Source organism: Phragmites australis, chromosome 19, assembly GCF_958298935.1.
Source record: "Phragmites australis chromosome 19, lpPhrAust1.1, whole genome shotgun sequence".
NCBI classification, from domain to species: Eukaryota; Viridiplantae; Streptophyta; class Magnoliopsida; order Poales; family Poaceae; genus Phragmites; species Phragmites australis.
Window position 1 is genome coordinate 18,253,903 of NC_084939.1, and position 26,081 is coordinate 18,279,983.

Genomic DNA, 26,081 nt, shown 5'->3' on the forward strand with positions numbered 1-26,081 from the left:
CCGCTGTCGCCAACGAGAGCAGGAGGGCTGTCTCCAACGATACTAAAACTTTTCATGGGAAACAATAATTGAAAAACAAAAAATTGAGGATACACCCCCTGTAAATAGAAGGAAGTAATAGTGTATTAATGGTTTATCTATCCATGGAACCTATGTGACAATAGCCCTATGTGTGTGTGTATATATATATATGGATTCATAGGGTTCAGCCACATTTCTCACTGGCAAAAAAAAAAAAAAAATCACGCATATTTCTGAACATATATATGCCACTCGTAAGTTGACAAAAAATATTCCTATGGGAAATGCTACTTTGTATTTACGGAGAAATACAGTATTCATGGAAAATGCTAATCGCAGCCATTTTCCTTTACGAATGAGGTTCAGACTTGCTGACAGTGACTGCTAGAGCAAGGAGATATTTCAAGCCAATTTAAGGTGTGATACAGGCACATCACATTCGTTGACCGACTTGCTCGTACGTGTTCAGAGATTAGCTCGAATAATTTAGGATCTCCCACTGCGAGTTCCATGATAACACCATACTCGCCTACCTCAATAACGCACCCAATCAAATGCATCCATATTCTAATTGGCAATCTTGGTCTTGGGTCAAGTCAACTTGTGTTTATCGGATCCAGATCTCATCGGATTGCTTTGTAGCTTCAAACACAGGAGCTCAACCATTCATCCTGGAACCCCTCCCCAGCTAGGATCCCTGAAGTCTTCTTCTCCAGGTTAGTGCTTCTAAGAAGCTGGTTTCTTTTCCAATGATTTTAGAACTATCATGTTTGTGCAAATTATGTCTTGTACTCGTACGTTGTTGAACAACTTCCTCGTTTTGGTAAAGCAGAAGTTCAATAATTCTTGTCGAAGCTTACATCTGCAGCTCTACTCACATCGCCAGAAATGGCCAGTGACGCCGGCAGCAAACCGAGTCTTCTAAGCATTACCGAAGAAACTACCAGCAGAGTTTCTGAAGGACATTACAAATGGGCTCTCCCCTGGTCGAAAACTTGGTCTTAAGGTGCATTTGGAGCAGTTTATAAGATATATTTATGCCCAAACATTCTCCTCCTTTCGACCCACCCGCTCTCGTCTCAGGGAATGGTATGCCCTCATCCCAGGCCATCCACCCACCCACCGTCACCAACCTCCCCTCCCCCTGGCCATCCCACCACGCCAGTGACCACTCAGATCGCTCCTCCACCCCCTACGGCGGTGACCACTCTGGCCACGCCGTCCAGCTTAAACCCCCTTGTCGCTCCGTTCAATCCGGGTCTGGTCGAGGCCTCGCTCTTTGGGCAAGAGTTGCCGGAATGGATGCTCTTCAGCCCCTCGTCCGCCTCAACCACTAACTCCAGCAGTCCGTCGTTGATGAGGCCACCATCCTACCTTAAGGTCGCTACGGGTAACACATCTAAGCAAGGCTACCAAGAACAACATCCCCCTTCGCCTGCGCTCCGGGATGCTGCTCGTCGCGTTGAGCGGCTACGTCTGCCGGAGCACCTGCCAATCTCCGTGGTCTGGTGGTCAAGCCCCGCCTCCTGGCTATGTGGCCCTAGGTCGCTTGGTTGTGGATGCAGAGGGTTGTCAGCAGGTCACCAGGAGGAAAAGGCGTTGGAATCATGCTTCACGCCCGCCGCTCCCCAGACTGGTACCGATAGATCTTGTAGGAAGATGTTTTAATTGTTTTTCTACAGACCACGTAGCAGCTGTCTGCTGGAACCCGTCACATTACCTGCGGTGCCGACAAGAATGGCACCAAGCTCTCCATTGCAAACGGCCTCGTTTCCCACCCATGGCATCGTCAGGAGCGTCGACAGGGATGTACAACCTCCAGGTCCCGCGGCACCCTCCTTCAGAATTGACCCGCCGCTAGCTAAGCCGCTGTCAACATGGGTTGTCTACGTCTCCAACTGCCTTCCCGGAATCGGCACCTTCTCTCATGCCGTCTGCTGCCCCGCTGTCCATGGGCTACACCTTCTCTCCTCCTTCCATCTGTGTGGCTAAGTCCTCGCCGCCTGTTGCCGGACCTTCAACGACACCTACTGAGCAGCGACCCCTTCAGCAAACGTGTGTCATTCCATGGTATGCAGGGCTAATCTAGGAGGAAGCTCATCATCTCTCAAGCATTGGTGGTGCTTGTCGTTGGAACCAGACCTCCGGTATCATCGGAGGAGGTTCGGTCGCTCTTGGTTGACTCCTACGGTATTGATGCCGCAGAATTCTCAGTTCATCGTGGTTCTCTGCAGGACTTCCTGATTGTCTTTCTGATTCCATCGCTTCACGATCCTGTGCACCACTCCGATATGCCCGCCGGTTCGCCCTTCCAGCTAAGGTTCAGGCCGTGGACACGCCAGTCGACGGCGTGCACAGGGTCGATGCTATACTGTATGCTAATGGAGCTCAGAGGGATCCCAGCGCACGCTTGGCACATCTCGACCGCGGAGCACATCCTAGGTCGTTCCTGCTGCAATTTGCAGTTGACGCCGTCCACCGTGGCCAAGGATGACCTCCATTGTTTTGACGTGGTGGCTTGTTGTATCGACCCTGCACTCATCCTCTCAGAAGTGAGCGTAATCGTTCCTAAGCCCGTGGCGGAATACGTTGAGAGGGGTCTCTTCCTACCCCGGACGAAATCATCCATTCCAAGCAGGCCTTCCTCCGCTATGACATCATCATCACCCTCAAAGAGATTCATGACTGGTGTCCGCTCTTGAATTCCTCTAATGGGGGCACACCACCGGATACCTTGGATAGCAACAGTGAAGATTATCCTACTTTTGATCCGTTGGCCGGTCTAGACCTTGGCCAAAGTGTGCAAGACTCCAGCTAGAGTCAAACGGAGGAGATGCCAATAGAGCGTGTGGTTGCGGCGTCACCTGTCCTCGATAGGACCGTTCATTCTTCTTTCACCGGCTTTCACCTTGTCGTTGCGTGGTGGTTGTCCGCCGGTGGCAGTGCTGGCATGGACACAGACGGCCCCACTACGTTTGGTTGTTTGCAAGTTGAAATGAATGATTTGCAAAGTGGTCAAAAGCTGGGGCCTGCAAAAGCAAAAAGGTCATGCCTGTTGGTCAGGGCGAGTGAGGCACCGCTCCAAGCTCCGGATATGCTGGACCCTTTCCTCACTGTTCATCAGATTCCGCCACCAGATTCGTGGGACCCCATGGCCGGGGAGTGTGTATACAACCATCACTATGTGCAGCGTGATGTCCCACTGGACGTCGATGCCTCCCTCGTGTCTACCCACGACCCTCTGTCCAGGACCTGGGACCCAATGTTTGTGGAGATCTTGTGCCCATGCCCCTCTTTGCCAGGTCGACAGCTGTGGCTGCAAGCAGGATGGCCCGATCACATGCGCTCTGGTGGCGATGTGCCTTCACCTGTCGTGACTCTGCCTATCCCATGCCCTGCTACTTCTGAAAAGGAGGTGTGGGTCTAGCTGCTGGAGGACGACCTCTCTTCAGAGCCCCAGTCATCCGGCAAGACAAGCCTGACTACACCACTATTGGAGAGTATGGGGCCGAGGGTAGAGTCCCGCCTCTTCACAACTGATGTGTTCACTCAAGTTATGGGCATGCCCTCGCCCCGCCCTCTGCGTGTCTATCCTCCCAAGATTTGTTCGCTGGTTTACCAGAGACATCGACGGAGGGAGATGACTAAGTCTGTGCCATCTCCACCTTCGCAGCCTGCCGTGTGACCACGCCTATAGACTCGGTACTACTGGAGCCACCCTCCTCTAAGCTCCGGCCTAGTGTGTTCCAAAGGTTGTTCCGAGGATGGGCTTTGGATTTCATCAGCCAAATTCATCCTTCATCTTCCAAAGGTCATCTCTTTGTTTTGGTTGCTACGGATTACTTCATAAAGTAGACCAAGGCCGTTCCCTTGAAGAACATGACACACAAAGAGGAGACAAGATGCCTCGCGCTATCAATGGGAAATATTTGAAGAAATATTATCCGAGCGTTTGGTAAGATGTTTGAGAATGTAAAATATACATGGCCGATGTAATTTACTATCGTCCTAAGATATATCATTGTACATGGCCGATGTGAATATCATCGCCCTTAGAACATGCACATATGGCCGATATGTTGTTTGTATCGCCCTAAGTCATAACTTAGAGTAGAAGATAAGGTATTCGTGATTATCCTGTGTAAAAATATTTTTCGATGCGCAAGCTTTACCAAAAAAATAGGGGGGCATATGTTGATGGCAAAAAATGGCATGGCTAGATTTTTTGTATACACCGGATAGTTCGGTGATCATTATCGTGTCATCGCCGGACTATCCGATGCTTATAGTTCGATTTCGACCAGAAGACATACTTTCAGGAAAAAATAGTCCGGTAAGGGGCTCATTGAACATTGGACTATGCGGAGAGTGGGATGAGAATTTGGTGCAGCAAATCATGCTCTCTGTATAAAATAGTCTGGCGAATGATCTAGTGAAAACGCCGGACTATCCGGTGTGTAGAAGGTCAATTTGCGTTGAAAACTTGCTCTCTGGAAGAAATGGTCCGGTGGAGATTCTGATGTATCATCAAACTATCCGGTGAGAAGGAGGTTTTTAGCTGAAAAAATGTTCTCTTGTGAAAATTGTCAGGTGAGGTCTTTGATGATCACCGGATCATTCGATGCGTTCAAAAGGAAAACTTTGCAAAAAATTTGTTCTCTGCAAATATTAGTCTGGTGAGGGTGTCTGGTGTACACCGGAATATCCGGTGAAGGCAGGTGTGCTCTCTTGTCAAAAGTTACTCGCTAGAAATACTCGTCCGGTGACATACTTCGGTGAGTATAAATGTGACGTCGGAATATTTGGTATGTCTAAGACAGAGTCTTAGAGTTTCGGCCGAGTGAACTCGCCCGATGGTCCGGTAGTGTTCTGGAGTTTGTTCTCACAGGACCATCCAGTGTTCAGTCTGAAACCGAATCGAAGTGAATTTATGAATTTGTTCGGATCTCTTTCGCGATTTTGGCCGAGCAGGATGTGTTTAGGGTTGGAATAGAGTCCTACTTTGATTCCCCAGGGTCAAGACCATACCCCCTATTATAAATAGTCGAGAGGTGGAGGCTGATTGCATATCCATCAGTCAATCACATCTATTGCATCTACTTTTCGTCTTACATTTACTTTCCTGCAATTTAGGGTTATTTCTTCGCTACTACTTCGAATCCCTATGTTTCGGGTGGCAGTTCTTTGTCGATTTGCTCGTAAATCGCCTGAGCGGCGATTTCCAAGGTTGCCAGTCGAAACCTTTGCTTGTTCGCTTGTAAACAAGCCGCGTGTCGCTGCGAAAAGCAACAAGTCGCATGTCGCTGCGTGTGGCGAGGTGTTGCCCAATTCCGCGCCAACACGCTGATTCGGTTTCGTGATATCTGGAGTTGCCTAATATGTGTTGTGCATACCCTGTCTGTGTATGATATAATCCTTATGTGTATATACCCTATAGGTAGGTATTCGACATGATATAACTTTAGTTACTTGATCTTCACAAATAACTTAGTCTCTATTCTTCAAACTTCTTCATGGGAGCAACTGCGCAATACCCTATATAGCAATTTCCAAGGAAATGGAGTCGACAAGGTTAGCGCCAGCGACCTCTTCGCACTGAAGCAATAGCCCACAGAGACACTATAGAGCTGTATGCGTCGCTTTGTACACATTCGTTGCCAAGCGAAGGGCTTGAGCAAAGACACCATCATTGATGCCGCTATACAGGGCATCAAAGGAGGGCTTCTGGTAGGAAAGCTTGCACAAAAGAGGCCAGAGAGTGAACATGAGCTCTTCAATAAGATAGAAGAGTATGCAAGGTCTGAGTTGGATCACCTTCAGAGGAAAAGTGAGATGGCAGCTTCAAAAAATGCTAAAGACAAATGCATCAGCTAGAGAGGCAAGCACTGGACACTCCAAGGACAGCTCGAAGCATATCAAAAAAGCCGAAGCATTTGAGTACACATCGAAGTCAACTAGATAGACTCCGGACCAGTCGAAGTTGCCCAGGCGATAAGTGAAGTGCAAGGCGGGGCTACTCGAGGAGGCCAGAGTGTCAGAGGCTGATGCTGAGGAGGCCGAGGTGGACGGACTCCGCAGGACCCGGCCACATTCTACTGTGAGTTACATGGTGAAGATGCTGGTCATAGGACTAAGCAGTGCCCACAGATCATGGCCATGAAAGAAATCTTAGCAAATCAATCATTCGATCATGCAAGAATCGTGCATCATGCCACACATTTCAGGTAGGGCGAAGCGTGGGAAAACAATCAGACCCGCAACCCAAGCACAATGTTCGCTAACCAGTGGCTACCAATGGTTGCACTGGCACACCAATATATTCCTTTACCTTCGGCCCAACCAGACCAGACGGTTGGCAAGTTGGCTTTCCAAGGAAATCTACCTCCGCCTCCACCAAGACCAGCGATCGAAGCCCCCCTGGAGACCAGCAGATCGGTGAGCACAGTAAACCATGGATACAATGTTGTGTTGGCAATATCTGGAGGATCCAATTAGGAAATAGAATCGAAGAGGCAGCGAAAAAAATATGTGCGAAGGTTTAACCACGTTGGTGTAGGGCCAACTTATGTTCATTCAAGGTGGTCCGATGTGCCCATTACCTTCTCACAGGAGGACATGAGGGTTCTAGATTACCCACATATGGACGCCTTTGTGGTTATGGCAAACATTTCAGGAAATGAAGTGCATAGAATTCTGATAGATGGTGGAAGCTCGACAGATATCATCTTTGCCGATGCTTTCGATAGGATGGGTTTGCAGCGAAGTGAGCTTCACCAGGCTGGGTCCCCACTACTAGGTTTCGGGGAAAGGCAGTCAATGCTTTAGGGAAGATAGCAATCCTGGTGTCATTTGGCGAAGGGTCAAACTTTTGAACGGAGGATATCACCTTTGATGTGGTTGATATCAACTATCCCTATAATGCAATATTCGGATGAGGAGTCCTGAATACATTCGGAACAATACCGCACCATGCATATCTGTGTATGAAGATGCCAGGTCCCGAAGGTGTCATAACGGTGCTCGGAGATCAACAGGTGGCCCATAGGATTGAAGTGGGAAATACTCCAGGTGGCGAAATATCCACGTAGTGGCTGGACCTTCGATGGATCATGGAGAGTGCGAAGAGCAACCGAAGGTACATAAAATGGTGAAGGCTGGACCAGAAGGGTAGACCAAGAAAGTGTTGCTTTGTCAAGATAGGCCAGACAAAAATGACGTCATCGGGGTAGAAATCACAGAAGAAGATCAACGAAGGTTGATAATGTTCCTTCGCAACAATGAAGATATCTTCGCCTGGTCTCCGAAGGATTTGCAATGAGTCAGCAGAGAAATCATTCAACACACTTTAAATGTAGACCCAAATGCAAAGTCCAAGAAACAAAAGCTTCGGAAGACTTCAAAAGAGAGGGAAGAAGCAGCTAAGGCTGAAGTGAAGAAGTTGCTTGACGCTGGCGTGGTGCGCGAAGTACTGCATTCGGAGTGGTTGGCAAACCCGGTGCTAGTGAAGAAAAGTAATGGCAAGTGAAGAATGTGTGTAGATTTCACAGACCTAAACTGCCACGAATTGATCAGCTGATAGATTCTACTGCTGGCTATGAGATGTTGAGTTTTCTGGATGTGTACTCTGGGTACCACTAGGTTTGGATGGCGAAGGAGGATGAGGAAAAAACAAGTTTCAGAACCTCCTTCGGTATATATTGCTTTGTAAGGATGGCCTTTGGCCTTCGGAATGCTGGCACAACCTTCGGTAGGTTGGTACAAATAGTGCTGAATTCACAGCTAGAGCGAAATGTCTTGGCATACGTCGACGACATAGTGGTCAAAATAATCAGAAAAGGACCACCACCTTGAAGACCTTTGGGAAACTTTCGAAAACCTGCGAAGTGCAGGCCTAAAGCTGAACCATAAAAAATGCGCATTTGGGGTGCAGTCTGGAAGGTTGCTGGGCTTCTTAGTCTCGAAAACGGGCATCAAGGTGGAACCCCAAAAAATTTAGGCAATAATATATATGAGATCCCTGTAGAGCAGGAAACAAGCACAGCGCCTGGCAGGCAGGTTGGTAGCGCTAAACCGGTTCATCGCAAAATCAGCCGAGCGAAGCCTACCTATCAGAAGTTGAAAGTGCCAGCTGTAGAAGTCTCTTCGCAGAAGGCACGCTCAGTCCCTATAATTGAGAGCGAAGATTGACGCTCTCCCATAATGGCTTATCTTCACGGCTACTATGAGCCCGAAGATAATATCGAGGCGAAACGCATGGCCTAGAGAGCCAGAAACTACAAAATTGTGGGGGATAACTTGTACAAGATGGAAGTCTGTGCATCGATGATGCGATGTATATCCCAGGCAGAGGGGCAAAACTTGCTGAGAGAAATACATAGAGGACTGTGTAGCTCGCACGTAGGCACTCGAGCCCTCGTCGAAAAAGTGTTTAGGCAAGGATTTTTGTTGGCCGAAGGCGGTCAACGATGCAGAGTATATAGTCCAAAGTTGTACACAGTGCAAGTATTTGGTGAAGGGATCAAACAAGCCTTCAACAAAGACACAGCTCATACCATCAATTTGGCCGTTAATGTGGTGGGGAATTGACATTGTCGGCCACTTACCAGTTGCCCCGGGAAATTTGCGTTATGCTGTCGTCGCGGTAGAGTACTTTTCCAAGTGGGTGGAGTCAATGCCGCTGGTGAATATAACGTCAAGAAATATCCAAAAATTCTTGTGACAGAACATCGTCTGCTGCTTTGGAGTTCCACGCGAAGTGACCGTTGATAACGGCATGCAATTTGATAGTGAAGGGTTCAGGCAATTCTGCGAAGACCTGGGAATCAAAGTCTACTTCACATCAGTGTATCACCCATAGTCAAATGGAGCCATGGAAAGGGCAAACAACATTATTTTTGTTGGTGTCGCAAGACGTCTGCAAGGCCTGCCGAAAGGAAAGTGGGTGGAAGAGTTACCGAAGGTCTTATGGTCCGTAAGAACAACGATAACAAGACCGACTGGGTTCACACCATTTCATCTGCTCTTGGCGAAGAGGCAATGACTCCGAAGGAATGTAGAAATAGATCATTTCGAGTCACAAATGAATCCGCACAAAGCGAAGAATTGACATCAAAAGATGCGTTGGAGGAAATAAGAATACTAGAAGGTGGAGAGACAAGAAAGTGTCCCCAAAGGACTCCGTCCCTGGGGATTTGGTACTACCAAGACTCAACAATGCTTCCACCATGGGAAAACTGCAAAGCAAGTGGGACGGCCCCTTTTTGGTGAAGAGGCCGTTAAGGCCCAGATCTTATCACTTGGCTACTGTAGAAGGTGATGAGCTCCCGCATACTTGGAATGACGACAATCTTTGCAAGTTCTATGTGTAGTAACCGAGGAAGTCTTCGCATCAATGGGAGAAGCACACGAACCAATGCAACATTTATGTAATTTTGTTTTCCTTTCATGTTATCAAAACAGTGTACGTGCGCTGTACTCTTTTCCTCACGGGGGGAACCCTTCGTTAGGGGGTGAGGTTTTTAATGAGGCAGTGACCTTTGTAAACAGTATAATATATATGGAAATACCCCAAGAAAGCATGTACTTTTTTTAGTATGCATAATTCATCGTCTAAGTGTTGCAGCCCTTCGAAAAAAGGAAGCACACCAATCGACGAGAAGCGCGCCAAGAACTCGCCATAAAAGTCAAGGTGCAAAATGTCAAAGAAAGACATCTTACCCTTCAACCTCGGATGGGCATAAACTCGCGGAGAAACCTCAATCATGGGTTGCTTCGAAGTTGTCCACATTTTAAACAATTTATTTCTGCAGCATCCTCGCCTCTATGGCAAAGTAATTACAATCGGGTTATAAATGTCTGTAATTCTAAAAAAAAGCCAAAGTGCTGCTCGACCTCAAAGAAGGCGGTGCACCTCTCGGCTAAGTCAGGGGCTAAGAGTGCCTGCCCCCGCATCGAAGGAGAAACAAACCTTTGGAAGGAAAAAAAATAAGAAAGCTGAAGTGCTGCTCAACCTCAAAGAAGGCGACACACCTCTTAGCTAAGTCGGGGGCTAAGAGTGCCTGCCCCCACACCGAAGGAGAAACAACCCTTCGGAAGAAAAAACAAAGAAAGTCGAAGTGCTGCTCGACCTCAAAGAAAGCGGTGCACCTCTCGATTAAGTCGGGGGCTAAGAGTGCCTGCCCCCGCACCGAAGGAGAAACAAACCTTCGGAAGAAAAAAAAGCTGAAGTGCTGCTCGACCTCAAAGAAGGCGGCGCACCTCTCAGCTAAGTCAAGGGCTAAGAGTGCCTGCCCTCACACCAAATAGAAACAAACCTTCGGAAGAAAAAAGAAAGAAAGCCGAAGTACTGCTCGATCTCAAAGAAGGTGGCGCACCTCTCAACTAAGTCAGGGGCTAAGAGGGCCTACCCCCGCACCAAAGGAGAAACAAACCTTCGGAATAAAAAAAAGAAAGCCGAAGTGCTGCTCGACCTCAAAGAAGGCGGCACACCACTCGGCTAAGTCGGGGGCTAAGAGTGCGTGCCCCCGCACTGAAGGAGAAACAAAGCTTCGGAAGAAAAAAAAGTTGAATTACTGCTCGACCTCAAAGAAGGCGGCGCACCTCTCAGCTAATTCGGGGGCTAAGAGTGCCTGCCCCCGCACCGAAGGAGAAACAAACCTTAAGAAGAAAAATAGCAATTACAATGCGAAACCAAGTTATGCACTACCGGGCCATTAAGAGCAAAGTTCCCACTGCCGAAGAACCCTAAGGCTTCAAGGTCCAGGGGACGGCATTCTCTAAATGATGCTTCACTTGCGTTACTGCTGAAGGTCCCTACGGCTTCAAAGTCGGGGGGGGGGGGGATGGTTTTTTCCGAATGATGCTTCGTGTACGTTGCTGCCGAAGGTCCCTATGGATTTAAAGTCAGGAGGGGGGGCGGACGGCGTTGTCAAGATCACACTTCGCACACGATGCTGCCGAAGATCCAACTCGGTAAGCACAAGTATAATAACAAAACATAATAATCATCTCAACATCCTTTATTTAACAAAATCATCAACATCAGGATCAACAAAATCCTTATACCATCGGCTAAAGCCAAATTAAAAGGCTATGCTTTGACTGGCATGAAAAGGCAACATTGGATCCAATGGGGATCCAGTGTAAGAAGATGAAGTGGTGGACGAAGATACATGCTAAGTGCTCCCGCATTCGATATGTTGCACTAATTGCGTAGAAGACCTCGGAGGTAACAAAATTGAAACTAGTGAGGCAGGAACCCACCCTTATCGTCTTCCAGCTCGGGCTTCGGGTCGACGAGGATATGCGGAGGCTCAACATCTCCGCGCGCAATCTGACGGGACTCACGCTCAGCCCTATGGGTATCTAAAACCGAAGGGCTAAAAGACTTCCAAAACGCTTTGGATCTAACATTCATCACGTCATAAGCCCTACACTTTGCCCTCCAGTACCTCTCGAAATCGATAGCTGGATGGCGGCGGTGGAAGGAGTCCCAACAAGACTAAGACATGAAAAAATTGTCCTGCCTCATAGTGATGGGAATAACGTCTTCGGCTACCTGCGTAGTGTTCGAGGGGAGGACCTGCGCAGGGAGCGAAGATAGTCAAAACATTTAACAACAAACAAAATTGTATATATTACAGAATGCCTCAGTCGATAACAAAATGTTCAAAACCCAACACGACGTTTCACGCTTTTTCTTCACACCTTCTCGGGTTCTTCGGCCGCCGCGGTCGTCACCTTAGCGAAGGGTCCTCCTTTGCTTTCGCCTACAGCAAAAAGTTCAATGAATGCACAGATGGTGAAAGCCCCCACCCTCTAAAAAAATGACAAAACACGTACTCGCTGGCGATTGATTTCCGCCTCCTGGAGGGCGAGCGCGCGGCCGTGTTTACACCAATAATTGGTGGTGAATGACCGCGCAGTAGCCTTCGACGCCCTTGACACGGCCACAGTTGACATATCCGTTGGGTAGCAGAAGGTGGGTTTTTGAAGTGCAATGTGATGGTCACAACCAGTCATTTTAATTGATTGCACTAAACTCCTTGCTGAGACCATAGCACAGAAGTCATCGTACAACTGGGCTGTAGGCAAAAGGCTTCCTCTGGTTTCACTAATCCATCCAATAAGTCCACCCAGCCCAACAAGATCAAGCGTTGGAGGCAGGGCCGAAGCACCGATCCCATTAAAGGTATTGCTAATGGTTTCACAGGCTGCAACGGCCTTCGGCTCCAGCTCTCCAAGCACAGTGTGGGCATCTTCGGATAGTGCCTTCGCCTCGTCCAGTTCTTCGTGTAGTCGCTGTGTTTTAGCTGTTTTAACGGTGCAGAGGGCTTGCAGCTCCGAAACTTGAGCTTCGGATGCCATTAGATTCTGCCGGAGGAATGATACCTCTTCCTCAGCCCTCTGTTTGCCTGAGCGAAGGGAGCTCACTTCCTTTTCAAGCTGCTACAGGCGCATATCAGCCTCCCTCACTCACCGTGCGAACTCACATTTTTGGGCTTCAAACTTCTCCGCCCGGACCTAAAACATGTCCCTCTGTGCCTTTGCATTTCTTACGCGGGCCTCGAAATTCTCTGCCTGCTTGCGCTGAGCGCGCGAGATAAGCATATCCTACGATAACGCATGGGTATGAGAACGAATAACCAAGGAAACAATGATAAAATATAAACAAATACCTTCACAATGGCAATGTCGGAAGCGTCGATGAGTTCAGTAGCAGGCTTTCACGCGAGAGAAATCTCAAGCTTGGGTAAAACAAATGTGCTAAAAATCTTCTTCGCATCACTGACCTCCCCTGAGCTTGGCTCAAACGATGAAATCTTGAAGGCTTTGGCTTCAATAGCCTTCGTGTCAATTAAGCCACCGTGACTCATAAGCCCCTTTCCTCCCGGCGGGGCATGGGTGGCGAAGTCTCCTCTTCCGTCTTTGTGGCTCTATGGCCACTGGACGACTTGTCGTTAGAGGAGGAACTCGAGGACGAAGAGGAAGACTACGAGTCAGCTACCACCTCAATATTCTCGGCCCCTTCGGCCTCAATTTCCCCTACCGCTGGCTCAGCGGTTGTATGCGGATCCAAAGGCTCCTCCTCATCGTCGCTAAGAATTAGTGTGGGAAGGTCCACACGTGCGCAAAAGGATGACTTCGGAGAAGAGGAGCGAGGATCATGTGTGCCCTTCTGGGGCTCCTATCGAATGGGTACAGCTCGGAGGGCTAGTGAGCCCTCGGGAGTGAATTCCTCGCGAAGGTCGTCGAAGGCTACTTCGCGAGGTCTCTTCCTTAGGGCGAGTGCTTTCTTCTTTTTGCCCCCTTGCGGTGAGGGGTTTGCGTTTCTTCGCTTCCTCTGGCTGCTAGTGGAAGATTCTCCACCGATATTGGCGGTCAGGGACCCTCTCCGCTTTGACCCGGTAAGGGCGCGGTCACTTTCGGTCTGTCCTTGTAGGCAAGACCTCGAAACTCAAAAATCCTGTTGAGCTGCCGGCCGAGACCTTACTCAGCGCATAGCTGGGCTTCGCCCTGGGTGAACTTCCCGAGCAGCATCATGGCCTTAGCCTCCACTTCGGCTGCCATTAGGTCTGCCACAAAGCAAGAAGTGTAAGCAAATTACCACCAAGATGCACTTACGAACGTGATAAAAGATAATACCTGTGAAACCGTGGAGAGCAGGATGGGGACGGCAGAGCCCCTCCGGCCCTTTGTCTCCAAATTCCGGGATGCTCCAGTCCCGACTGAGGGGCCATACTCTGGATGCCACAAACTCCTCTACGAGATCGCGAGTTGACAGATACTTCACACACCTGGCGAAGGCCTCAAGTGCCAGCCTTTGAGAGGCCTTCAGCTGCACATTGGGGGTGCGGTTCCCCTTCACTTCTTCGCACTTGGATACAAGAAAATCTTCCCGGTCCACTTTGTGGTAGAACCACCACAGCGTCCAATCCTTCTGTCATTTATTTTTGTATACCACAGCTGGTGTGGTCAAGCCAGCGTGGTAAGTAAAGTTTAAACATCCATAATGGGCTTCACTTTGCACGCTACGGGCGAAGACTAGCTTCGGCTGATGGTGAAGTCGGTGGGCGATGACGAAGGCCCTGGCTGACGCCTTCACTCCTTCGGAATGGGCCTCCCAGGCGAGCAGGCCAAGCCGAACGATAGTTTGTGTGAGCTGATGCAGGTAGACTTCAAACAATTTTAAAACTTTCGAGACCATGTCATTGCAAGGAAAGCGGAGACCCGCTTGGAAGTAGTCGACGAAGACGATAGCTTCATCATCTTTGGGCTCTGGCATCTCGTGGCTCCGCGGGAGGCTAACCTTTGAGACATCACTAATCAAGCGCTCCCTTACATGCCCAACCAGGACCTCATCATCCTCCTTAGATTGTCCAATCCAGTAGGTCTTTGGGCGGTTTGCCTTGACCTTCGGAGCCATTCGTGCTGAGCTTCGGAAGCTAAGAGACTACAAGAGACTTCTGAAAGAAAACCTCCGTACAAGAGCTGTGGCTTCAGTGAGTTCAAGCGATAAAAATTAAACCACCACTTGGAGCATATTTATAGCGGTGAAAACAGGGGGTAACTGTGGTTAAAATGAGACGCGTCGGAAGTTGAACTGTAGCTGTAAAAGACATTTCAGCATGAAGCGAAGACATTTAACGTGCTCGATCCGATGGTTGTGTAGGGCAGAATGGTCATACCAACACCAAAATACAAACAAAAAATAAAAATAACAATAGTCAAAATGAACTGCATGAGGGGGCAATCTGCTAAAAAGTTAAACTAGCTCTCGGGGGTCTTCGATGGGCCGAAGGGGACGACGTTGAGCTATATCATCCGATTTATAGGCTCGGCCCTTCGAAGATGAACCTTAACTATAGGGGGCTGCTATTAGGGGATGATCTCCCGTACCCCTTCGGATGGCAAGTCGAAGTCCGCCGGTGGTTGAGCACTGATAAATATTGCAGTTGTGTTTCAGGATGTGCAGGCGAAGGCTCTAGCGGGCCTTCGATCGGAGGCCAAAGGTCGATCCGCGAGGCCAATTGCCAGCATAGGTGAAGGCTCTGGCAGGCCTTCGGTCGGAGGCCAAAGGTCGACCCGCGGCGCCGAGGACTAGAATAGGCGAAGATCCTGGCGAACCTTCGAGTGGAGACCGAATGGTGACCCGGGGTGCAGCGCCGGGACTGGCCGAAGGTGCCTGGTGGGCATCGAAGCCCATATAGCTGCTCAGGGTATTGTTGTAAATATGCAGATGTACTTGATGGTACCATAATACCCCCGAATATATCGGGAATGTGGCACTTGGGGTGGAAAAACTGTAAATTCTAGTTTAGAGTGGTCGAGTACAGGCTATAAATAGACTAGTACTGTAACTGAGATGACAGAGAAATTAAGATTATTTCACCCTCTAAACACGTGTCACACTCTGAAGCCTTCGACTTCTCCTCCAATCGGAAGGCCTTATTTGTCTGGGGACTTATATTCCAACACTCTTCAAAGTATTAGATCAATTGTGATTGCAGCTACTTGTCAATCTTGCTCAGGTTTTGTGACTATTTTAGATTTTTAGTGGTTGTGCAGCTGGTATTGGCGAGTGCCTCGAATCATCACGTTCATGCCGAACATACTATTAACCGATTTGATTACCCTCCTGCCGAGTTTCCAGTTCTAGCATTCATCGATGCCCCCTGAACTCGAACCCAAACCATTGTTGTACTTACATATCGACCCTGCTGTAGGGAGAGGCAGGTACGTAAGAGATGCAAGCTAGGTGCTTGACGAAATTGCTCAGTGGAATGGTTGTGCTTCACTTGATTGATTACACCCCTACTTGCTTGTGCACGCCACCCCAGTCCCCGGTGCTAGAGGCACAACAGGAACGCCGACACGGCAACACCTCTCCTGCATCGTCGGCGTGCCATTATGATGCCGCCGCCGCTCCTCTATGCCACTATGATCCAAAGGCGTATGTTACTGCATGTGACCTGGCCCTCTCCAGCATTCGATCTGCGACCCTGCGTTTCGAATTTACCTTGGAGGTTAAATTTGATTAAAATCTTGCACTTGGCACATGAATTGCCTTGGGCAGGTAACCACGCAACATTTCTGCACTACCCCATTTGGCAGCACATTCATCACTCTTTGTTATTAACACTTACATGCACGATGCAAACTACTGATAACACTTGTAACTGAACCTTTGTCAGGCTTTCATATGATTATCCATTGTGAACACATCCTTTTTTTTCTTCTAAGATTAGTAGAATAAAATTATGTTTTTCATAGGACTACTGAGTTTTCAAAGTTTCTTCCTCGTTGGAATACTGGGAGAAGGTTGCAGAAGTTATAATGGAATTCAACAGTATGTATTTTATCAGAAGCTTTTCTCCGAGGCATTATATCCTACTCAGTAGACATATATAGCTTATCATGTCACTGAAAATTGTTCATCTGATGCAACTGCTCTGCTATTCTGTTAGGAACCTTCAAAACCTTCATCTTGCAAACCAAATTTAGAACTGTTTATAAACCCCTACAACATACTGTTGATCAGTTAGTTGAGTTTAGATTGTATAGTATATGGAAAAGGAAGTCAACTTAGGTGATGCCAAGGTTCAAGGCTGTTTGGGCTGTGGCCATCTCATTAACAGCTGGCTGATAGCAAACTAATTCGTATTAAAGAAACATATGAATTAGTATGACAAACATTTTCACTTTGTTTAAGCCCTACGGTATGAAATGTGTTCATTTAGAAATGTGTGTTTGACATATTTTTGCTGAGGTGTACCAATTGTCTTGCTCCTAAGTGGTCAATTTCGTGATTTACCCCCATGTGGCAACATAGGCCAATCATTCTGTTTCTATTTCATTAATTTTTTTTCTCTTTTTGATGCAGGTCAACTTGATTAAGATGTCGGTTCAGTGCAGATCCATTGACCCGAGACGCACAGCTTTTACATGGTTGTCAATTTGAAGTGTTCAGCTGGCGAGACTAAGTTTGTGAGTCTACTGCCAAATTAATTTGTTATTAGTCCAAATCATCTCTCAGATCTGGTCATTTCGTTTAACAATGTCCAAATTAGCTGTATCTCAGCTGATCTCTCCTTTTATAGTCTCATCTCTTTGTTCTTAGACGATGCACAATTATGAGCATTAGCAACATTACTTGCGACCTGCTACCACACAACTAAAACGTAAGTAGAGAGTGAGAGACTGCACGAGCAATGGCAGATCTCGTGGTTGGCTTGGCCAGGTCGGTGGTAGAGGGGGCGCTGACCAAGGCGCAGTTGGCAATCGAGGAGGAGGCAAAGCTGCGGCAGAGCACGCAGCGCGATCTGGTGTTCATCGCAGGCGAGTTTGAGATGATGCACTCCTTCCTCAACGTTGCCAACGAGGAGCGTGTCAAGAACAGTGTGGTGAGGACCTGGGTCAGGCAAGTCCGCGACCTGGCTTACGACGTGGAGGATTGCATTGAGTTTGTTGTTCACTTGGACAACGAGCCAAACTGGTGGCGCCGCTTGCTGCCGCCGTGCATGGCGGTGGCGGCGCTGCCCCTTGATGAGGCAGTCGCTGAGATACAACAGCTGAAGGCCAGGGTTGAGGATGTGAGCAGGAGGAACTCGCGCTACAGCCTTATTAGCGACTCCGGCTCAAAGCCCATCACGCAGCCACAGCCGGCGTCCAGCACCGCCGTCAGCACGACAGCGCTCGATATGCTCGTTGAGGCGAGGCACACTGCGAGAAAACAGCAAGGCTTGGGGGACCTCACCCAGTTGATCGCCAAGGAATGCAGTGACCTTGGGGTGATCTCGGTGTGGGGAACAGGTGGTGATCTTGGTACGACGTCCATCATCAGGAAAGCCTACCAAGACCCGGAAATTTGCCAAAACTTCGGATGCCGTGGCTGGGTGAAACTGACACATCCTTTCAATCCCCATGAGTTCCTTCAGAGCTTGGTATCTCAGTTCTACACAAACTCTTGCCTGCAAGAAGGAACCAATGTAGATGTAAATGAACTGAAGAGGATTGAGGTTACAGCGACCACGCAAGGCGGACTCATTGATGCGTTCATGAAGCAAGTAAATGAGAAGAGGTACCTAGTTGTCCTGGAAAACGTGTCCACAATGGGAGAGTGGGATGGCATCAGGACATATCTACCTGACAAGAAGAACGGCAGCTGGATCATTGTATCCACGCAGCAGTGTGAAATCGCAAGCTTGTGCATCGGGAATTCTTATCAAGTGTTGGAGCTGAAGCAGTACTCAGCTGAGCACTCTGTATGTGTCTTCTTCAAGGAGGTAAGCCTGGGCGTCATCAAGTTATCCAACAACGATGTATATTTTCAAGATCAAACTCGAGTTCAGCTGGGGGATATTAAAAAAGACAAAAATTCATCAGGAATATTGTTTGTATAATTTCCATCTCTATTCATTCACTGATTGTCAATTTGATATCTTTTAAATGAAATCATGCTTGATGATTCAGTTTTACACAATTGCAGAATGTCATCTCCCTTACATATGAGAAATTTTTTAAAACTTCTACACATGGTTTCTACCTGATGTAGCCCTTAGAGTATCCCAGTTCATCATGTAGGACTTTGGCACAAAAACTTTGTGCCCACTCCTTGTGTGTTGCATCTCTCTCCACATCCCCTCCCTCAAGCCTAAAGTTCCTTTGTATGCCCTTGTAACTGTTTTCTCTTTCAGGGTTCTCAAGGTCATGGAGTTAAAGGTGAGGAGATCAATAAGGTGATGGACAGCAGCATTGAGATATTAACACATGACGGAATGAGCCACATGAGTTACTTTCCCACATCTAAAAGGAAAGCTGCCCGTGATTGGATGGACCATTTTTACCTTGTTGAACGCGAGTTAGAAACGAACCAACTTCGTCACTATATTGCCAAGGCACGTTTCAATGCTTTCCAAGTGATGTCTCTGTGGGGGATTGCTGGCGTTGGGAAAACAGCCCTCGTCAGGAACTTGTACTATGACAGAATTCTTCGAAGTGGCTCATCATTTGACATGTACGGTTGGGTCAATGTACCCCATCCGTTAAATCTAAGGGACTTCTGTCGGAACCTTCTTTCTGATTTGCATTCAGAACCCCTTCAATCCATGGGAATCAAAGACCCCATTCAAGAGTGTCGTAAGATTCTAAAAGAACATCGGTGCCTCGTCATAATTGATGATCTGCAGTCCACGGAAGAATGGGACATAATTCAAGCTGCTTTAGTATCTAGACCTTCCGGAAGCATTATCATTGCCATTACAACTGAAGCAAGCATCGCCACACATTGTGCAGATAATGAAGAGGTCATTCTTAATGTCAAAGGTCTAGAAGCTGAAGCAGCCTTCAAGCTCTTTCAAAAGCAGGTGTGTTTACTCACAAGAAACATTAATCTGCTCTACATCATTTCAATGTAATTTTTTGCATAAATGTTTTTTGGAAACTCGAAACTTGATGTGCAAATTTCCTTCTTTTCCCCTTCACTTGATTAACAACAACCTCCGATTATTATCTCACCCTTATTATATAGGTGTAAAGAATGAATGTTACTCCCTCCGTCCAAAATTACAAAGCGCATTTTATTATAGGAAAGTCAAACTTTTGTATATTTTGATCAACAATTAGTCAAATTATAAGTATGTTTCTAATTTTAGAGACCGGGCCATAATAAAATACGCCTTGTATTGTTATGTGCGGTATTACCAGATAAGTTAGCATAGTCAGATTCCAATAAATGAGTCAGTTTAGGATTAAAATCCGAAGGTCAGTTGGATTAGGATAGGTTAGTAGAGTTAGTTCGACTGAGAAGATAGAGTTAGATATGTTAGCATAATTGAACTCGGCTATGGGTAGTCATTAGATGGAAAGAGATAAGTTGTAATCAGGGAGCACTCGAGTCCTACTCGGTTTAGAGTCGGTCAAGCTCTGGATATAAAGAGCAGCCGCACCCCCCTTCAGGGAATCAAGCAATAAATCAATTCAGTTTCTCATCCCTGTTCTCTAGTTCTCATCTCCCTATTGTTACCTTTGTTCCTCATCCGCTTGCTACTACAACCGACGCCCCACAACGGGTAGGAAATTGGCAAAGGATCAGCCGGAAACCTCCCACACCTCGCTATCCAATCCAGTCACTTCCCCACTGACGTGACATGCACCCTCAGACAGAGAGAAATATTGTACATAAATAGCCATGAGCCATATCTTGCACTAGGACCATCGTGTCACTATCTAGGCGAAGAGTGGCTTGCACTAGCAACTCCAAAACTCAAAGCAATCATTAGATTTGCAACCATCAATATATTTTAATGTCAGAAGTCTATTATTAGTATAAATGTTTGGTCTTAAAAAAAACTCATTTAGAGGGGAAAGACGTCCCCCTGACTGAGTTTTAAGATTGGGGCTCACCAAACCTGGCCGGTGCGGTAATCTCACCAATGCTGCTTCGAGGCAGCACGGGACTTGTCCACACCGTAACACAGGAGTTGGGCGCACGACAATGCAGCACCCGGGTTCGAGCCCGGCTGCCCGGGTGGGCGGTGTCTTGATGGACTGTCGTGCCACCACGTTATCTACGTGTCCGCAAAACTTTTGGTCTTTTTGTCAGGTATAGATAAATTCGGTAAATTAAAGCTCACTCAAATATGTAGACATTTAAAAAAATTACGCCCAAAAATTTCTTGTGGCCAAGGCGATTTAAGGCCTCTATGAATGCTTACCATGTGCAGCCTCATGTATGGCCCTGACCTTATCGCACAGTCCTTGTTTTGGAAGCTGTTGCTTCTTCAAAAGTAGTTTCTAACTGACTGCTCTGAGAAGCAATTTTGCAATGAAGCCAAGCAAGATGTTTGGTAATCTGGTTGTTTCTTAGGTTTGTTGGATGCTCCTGAGACTATTGAACTACGAATATTCTAAATGCCATTGATTCAAGTGACACTTCTATTGTTAATTTCCTTCTCTAAATAATCGAACTTTAACACACATTCCAACTAATCTGGATAAATGGTTTGCATGGCATATTTTTCAACCACAATTCTTCATCCTATGGACTGGAACTGCAGGTGCTGGACCTGCAAAGATTGGTGTGGAAGCAAGTATCCGTAATGCAGATAGTTGGCGTATATGTTTTTTTCTTTCCTGAATGACCCTCTTAAAATGCTTAACCATAAATCCGATCAAAGATCACGCAAACTGTAATGAACCATCATTTAGCAGATGTACACTATGCAAGTTCGCTTCAGTGTCAAATTACTTTTAAAATTTAAATTGAGTGACTACCATTGTGGAGTATAATATGTTCCTAGTTCTATTGACATGTGCATGTCAATTGTTTTAAGAAAGAAAAAAAACAATTTTGGAACTGACATAGTATACACAGCAAATTGTATCAAACTACAACCTTATCCAATTCAGAAACCAGATCAAACTATTAAGCTACCAGTCTGAGCAATAAATCTCCAACTGCCAAATCCGAACAACAAACTAGATTGGAGCAATTCCCTATCTCGAAATCTCAAACAATTAGTTAGACCCAACTAAAAGAGCCCAATACAGCCTGATCCTAGTTTTACTGTCCCAATGGAATTTTTTTGCTGGGATCGGCAGCAGGAAGTTGCCTGAAGCCGTCCCGTCTTAATAGCCTTACCTATCGGTCCCGGACAGTGTTTCGGCCGAAAAGAAGCGGACCTTTTCCATGTCCAGTCATGTTAAATCCGTAGGCGTACTATGAATATTTACATTCTAGGAAATATGCACAAACTACAACAACCAACATGAGCAAAAGTTCACAAACAACTAAGCCGAACTGCAGGGAGCCAGCGGTTGTTGATAATAGGATTGCAGATGGTGAACTTCAACAACAACTTAGAAGGAGTGGACCGACAGTGACAGATGAGGTTGTTGGCACCGATCTGCTTCGCTGGGGTATTGGGGAGTAGGGATGGCTGTGATACTCTCCCTTAGGACATGAATGGTTGGATGGTAAAAATATATCAAACAAACAATTTTCCGCATCTATAGGTATAATTGGAAACGGGAATAGGGGTCCACTGGTGGGAAATTGTGGTGACTGGTGAAATCAAGCAAGGGATTCTGATTTTAGTCCCAATGTTTTGTTTGGTAAGGAAAATAGGAATATTACGAGAAGTTGATCATTTTATATTTTGTATGAAGTCATGCTATGAGTCATCTAAGCATGTGCTCCTAGATTGATACTCTCTCTATGTTTTTCAATGCTCCGGCACTGTGTTTATGTGTCCATAGAATTTTAATCTGGTCCTCTAATTCATGTGTCATTTCGAGGGCGTCATGATGAAAATGGGAAAATAAATGTTTATATGTATCTGACTGAGCGGTTGTGTAACCTTATGATCCTCAACAGGTCGCATACATTTCAGATTGTAACCATTGCACTTGTTCAAACAGTTGTGGAAAAATATATGACCCTCTGCTAAAAAAAGTGGCATGGTCGATTCCATATGGTCGTAGAGGTCATATTAAATTTTGGCTAGTAACATATATTCAAATGTTAATAATAGATTTAAATTACTAGAAAGCCCCATGTTTGCTTATGGAAAACAAAACAAACATGGGATTAATAGTAGTACGTTTTTCACCATGCACCTACATTTTGTGACTGAAACATCTAAATCCAATGTGCTTATAGTACTAACTACTAACATTTGTCCTTCAAATATTGGAACATTAGGTACTTAAGAAAAAGACATCATCTTCTATAACGGACTCCAAAGCTGCGGAGCTACAAGAACTTATACTAAAGTGTGGCGGACTTCCCAAAGTAATAGTTGCTATAGCTGATTTTTTGGCACCCAAGACAGTCACATGGATGGATAGTGCAAGTTCTATGAATCGCAGATTTATGCATGAGCTGGAGAGCAGCCCAGAGTTCGCTAGTCTACAGGCACTATTTGGCTGGATGCATTCGTACTTTCGTACATGCCCAGATTTCCTCAAGCCATGTATCTTCTATCTATCGATTTTTCCAAGAGACCACTGCATTCGACGGAGGCGTTTAGTGAGACGCTGGATTGCGGAGGGCTACTCCAGGGACTCCGACAAGAGTTCTGCAGAGGAGAGGGGAGAGTGTTTCTTCTCGAGGCTGCTTGATCTGAGCATAATCCAGCAGCCACCACATTCAGTCACAACTGCATTCAATGACACAAGAATGGTATTGTGTCAAGTCAACAGTTTCATCCGCGAATACATCATCTCTCGTCAAATGGAAGAGAACCTTGTCTTTGAACTGGGGGGCAGTTGCACCATGACCACTCAACGCTCAGGGCGTCACCTCAGCATACTGGAAAGCTGGGATAGAGACAGAATTGTGTTTGAAAACATAGAATTCTCACGGCTACGGTCTCTGACAGTGTTCGGAAAGTGGAGATCCTTCTTCATCTCTGACAGGATGAGGTTGCTTCGGGTGCTGGATCTTGAGAATGCATCAGATGTGAAATACAAAGACCTCAAACAAATGATGAAGCTGCTGTCTCGCCTCAAGTACCTTTCGCTACGAGGATGCACTGATATCTGCCGGCTGCCGAGTTCATTGGGTGATTTGAGGCAGCTAGAGACTCTGGATGTCTTACGTACCTCTGTTGTGACGATGCCAATGACCATCACCAAGCTAAAGAAGCTGCAGTACATTCGTGCTGGTACCATAATACCAAAAGAGGAACAACTAACACCAGATACCTCGGCATCACCGTCATCATCTGTGTTCTGTAGAAGTCGACAACTAGATGGTGTTGAGGTGTCTACAAGGATTGGGGAAATGACAGCATTGCACACGCTCGGTGTTGTAAATGTCAATTCTGCAGGGGGGAGGGCAATCCTGAAAGAGCTCAGGAAGCTCACCCAGTTGCGCAAGCTCGGGCTTTCAGGTATCAACAAGAAAAACAGCAAGGAGTTTTTCTCTGCACTCTCAGGTCATGGCCATTTGGAATCCTTGTCAGTGCGGGTAAACAAGTATCATCAAGAACTTTTGGATGGCATCTTCCCCAACGTTGCGGTGTTCTCGCCACCAAAGAATCTACAGAGCCTTAAACTGTATGGGCTTGTAGACAAGTTGCCAGTATGGATCAACCCTCTTCACAAGCTCACAAAGTTGCATTTGGAGATGACTATATTAGCAGAAGATACCATTAGGGCCCTCCAGGATCTTAAGCTTTGTATTCTACGTCTCAGTATCAAGCAGCTTCCTGGTGGTAAGCTCGACTTTTGTGTCATGTTGCATGGAGAAGAGTTGCGATGCTATGAAACAGTAAAGATACTTGAGATTGCTTGCAGCTCCACCTTCAATGTAACTTTCGGATCACAAGCACTGCAAAATCTTGAGCTGCTGAAGGCTCACTGCTTGAGTGGGTCAAGGTCTCAATTGCAATTCTCTGGGCTAGAAAAACTGTCTGAACTCAAGGAGGTCCAGATTAAGGGTTCCCATGACTGCACACTCAAGGAAGCCTTGGAGCAGCAACTCGCCATGCATCAAAAGAATCCTGTTTTGAAGATTGAGTAGCTACGTTCGTCCGGTGATTGATGCTGAGCTCGAGACCATTGTTTCAGTCGGCCAAGCATTGCCGGACAAAACGATCGGTGCTATTCATTTGCTGGTTTTTTCTTTCTCGCTCCTACTCAACCCTAGTGTTCTGGATCGGAATGCCTGTGTAACTGTCCTGCGCTGCAACCATCGGGAGAAGAAAAATACATAACTAGTCGGTACTTTTCCTATATGCATAATGCATTTTACGTAGTGAAATACATAACTAAACGCGGTCCGTTTTATGGTTCGGTACGGAAAAATCCCAGCTTATATATCTTATAGAAAAAAAATGCTCTCGTGATATATTTATATGTATATGCTAGAATTTGGACATGTCCATTTCTGTGGCATTACATTCAAAAAGCAATTGCTATGGTATTTATCTTGATATCTTGTAGTTTTCTGGTGTATTATCTATTTTATTCTCGAGTTTGTTGTGTAAATTTTCTGTAGATGGGTTGTAATGTTGTTTTGTTCCTGGTTGCTGATTTTTGCTTAAAATATACAATTCTCTCAGAATCTCCAATTGGTAGATGCATTTCCGCTTGCCTTCATATTAATGTCGGATCGTACAGCGGTAGATTGACTTCTGACAGTTAGCCTGTTACTTTGTAGGGAAAAGAGTAGTAGTTAGTAATTTAAGTACATCGGCGGGAATAAAATTTAACCCAAGAAATGTACACTATAATTATATTTTAGCATCCTTGCAAACAAAAAGAGGCGTCCAGTTTAAATAACATGATCCAAACTTATTTGGCCCCTGCTTCTTGATTGTAACACCGAATTTCATTGCGAGTAGATGTAGATCTAGAATACTCATCTATTTGCTGATATCTGAGATATAGAGATGTAGCAAGGAATAACTTCGTCAGAGGGGCCAGCGAGCCATCACGGGCCCACCTTTTATTGTTTTCTGGCGCTTCCCTGAGCCAGGAGCCCCACGAGGTGTGGTGATCTACAAAAGCTGTCAGAAAAAAAGCCATTTTTATCATGTTTGAGTATATGTGTTCATCGTCATTTGCAGATGGCAGATGAGCTTTCATATATAGTATAAACAGACTTAAGAAATAGATGATGGGGTTAGTTGACCACCTCATTCCCAGCTGGCTGACCGCAAACTAACACGTATTAAGGAGACTTGTGAATTAGTAATACTAGCAACTACACACGTATTTCACATACGTGAAATCAATAATATTATGATAAAACTAAAACTTTTTTTAAAAGATCACGGCGAGCTAGAGCTTCAACCGATCGTATATTAAAAAGAAGAAGATAATTGATCCAATTTTTAAGAGAAATCAGACCTAAAAACCTTAACAAAAGCACATTTTTTGAGAGAAAAACCGGCATCTAATCACAAGACGGTAATGCGACCCTAACTAAACAAACAACGCTCACACCAAAAGGCACAACCAGACAACAAACAAGATCAACCTAACTCAACTCGCACGCTGACCAACCAAACAACTGACACTCACAACTCGGTCGGCGGAGTCCTACTCCCACG

At 46.3% G+C, this 26,081-nt stretch overlaps 1 protein-coding gene across 5 annotated transcripts; it reads left to right on the top strand.

Annotated features, from left to right (window-relative positions):
- Window positions 1–274: 274 nt before the first annotated feature.
- Window positions 275–24,968, top strand: LOC133900078 (disease resistance protein Pik-2-like). 5 transcript variants are annotated; one of them, XM_062341182.1, is made up of 6 exons: window positions 275–737; window positions 16,294–16,369; window positions 16,904–17,007; window positions 17,121–18,305; window positions 18,717–19,385; window positions 22,724–24,968. In XM_062341182.1, exons 4-6 carry the CDS (start codon window positions 17,232–17,234, stop codon window positions 24,545–24,547), a joined length of 3,567 nt encoding a protein of 1,188 aa, XP_062197166.1. In that variant the 5' UTR covers window positions 275–737; window positions 16,294–16,369; window positions 16,904–17,007; window positions 17,121–17,231; the 3' UTR covers window positions 24,548–24,968. The 5 variants fall into 5 exon arrangements, with proteins under 5 accessions (XP_062197166.1, XP_062197165.1, XP_062197167.1 ...); XM_062341181.1 differs by having other exon boundaries at window positions 17,141–18,305; XM_062341183.1 differs by having other exon boundaries at window positions 16,931–18,305.
- The last annotated feature ends 1,113 nt before the right edge of the window (window positions 24,969–26,081 follow it).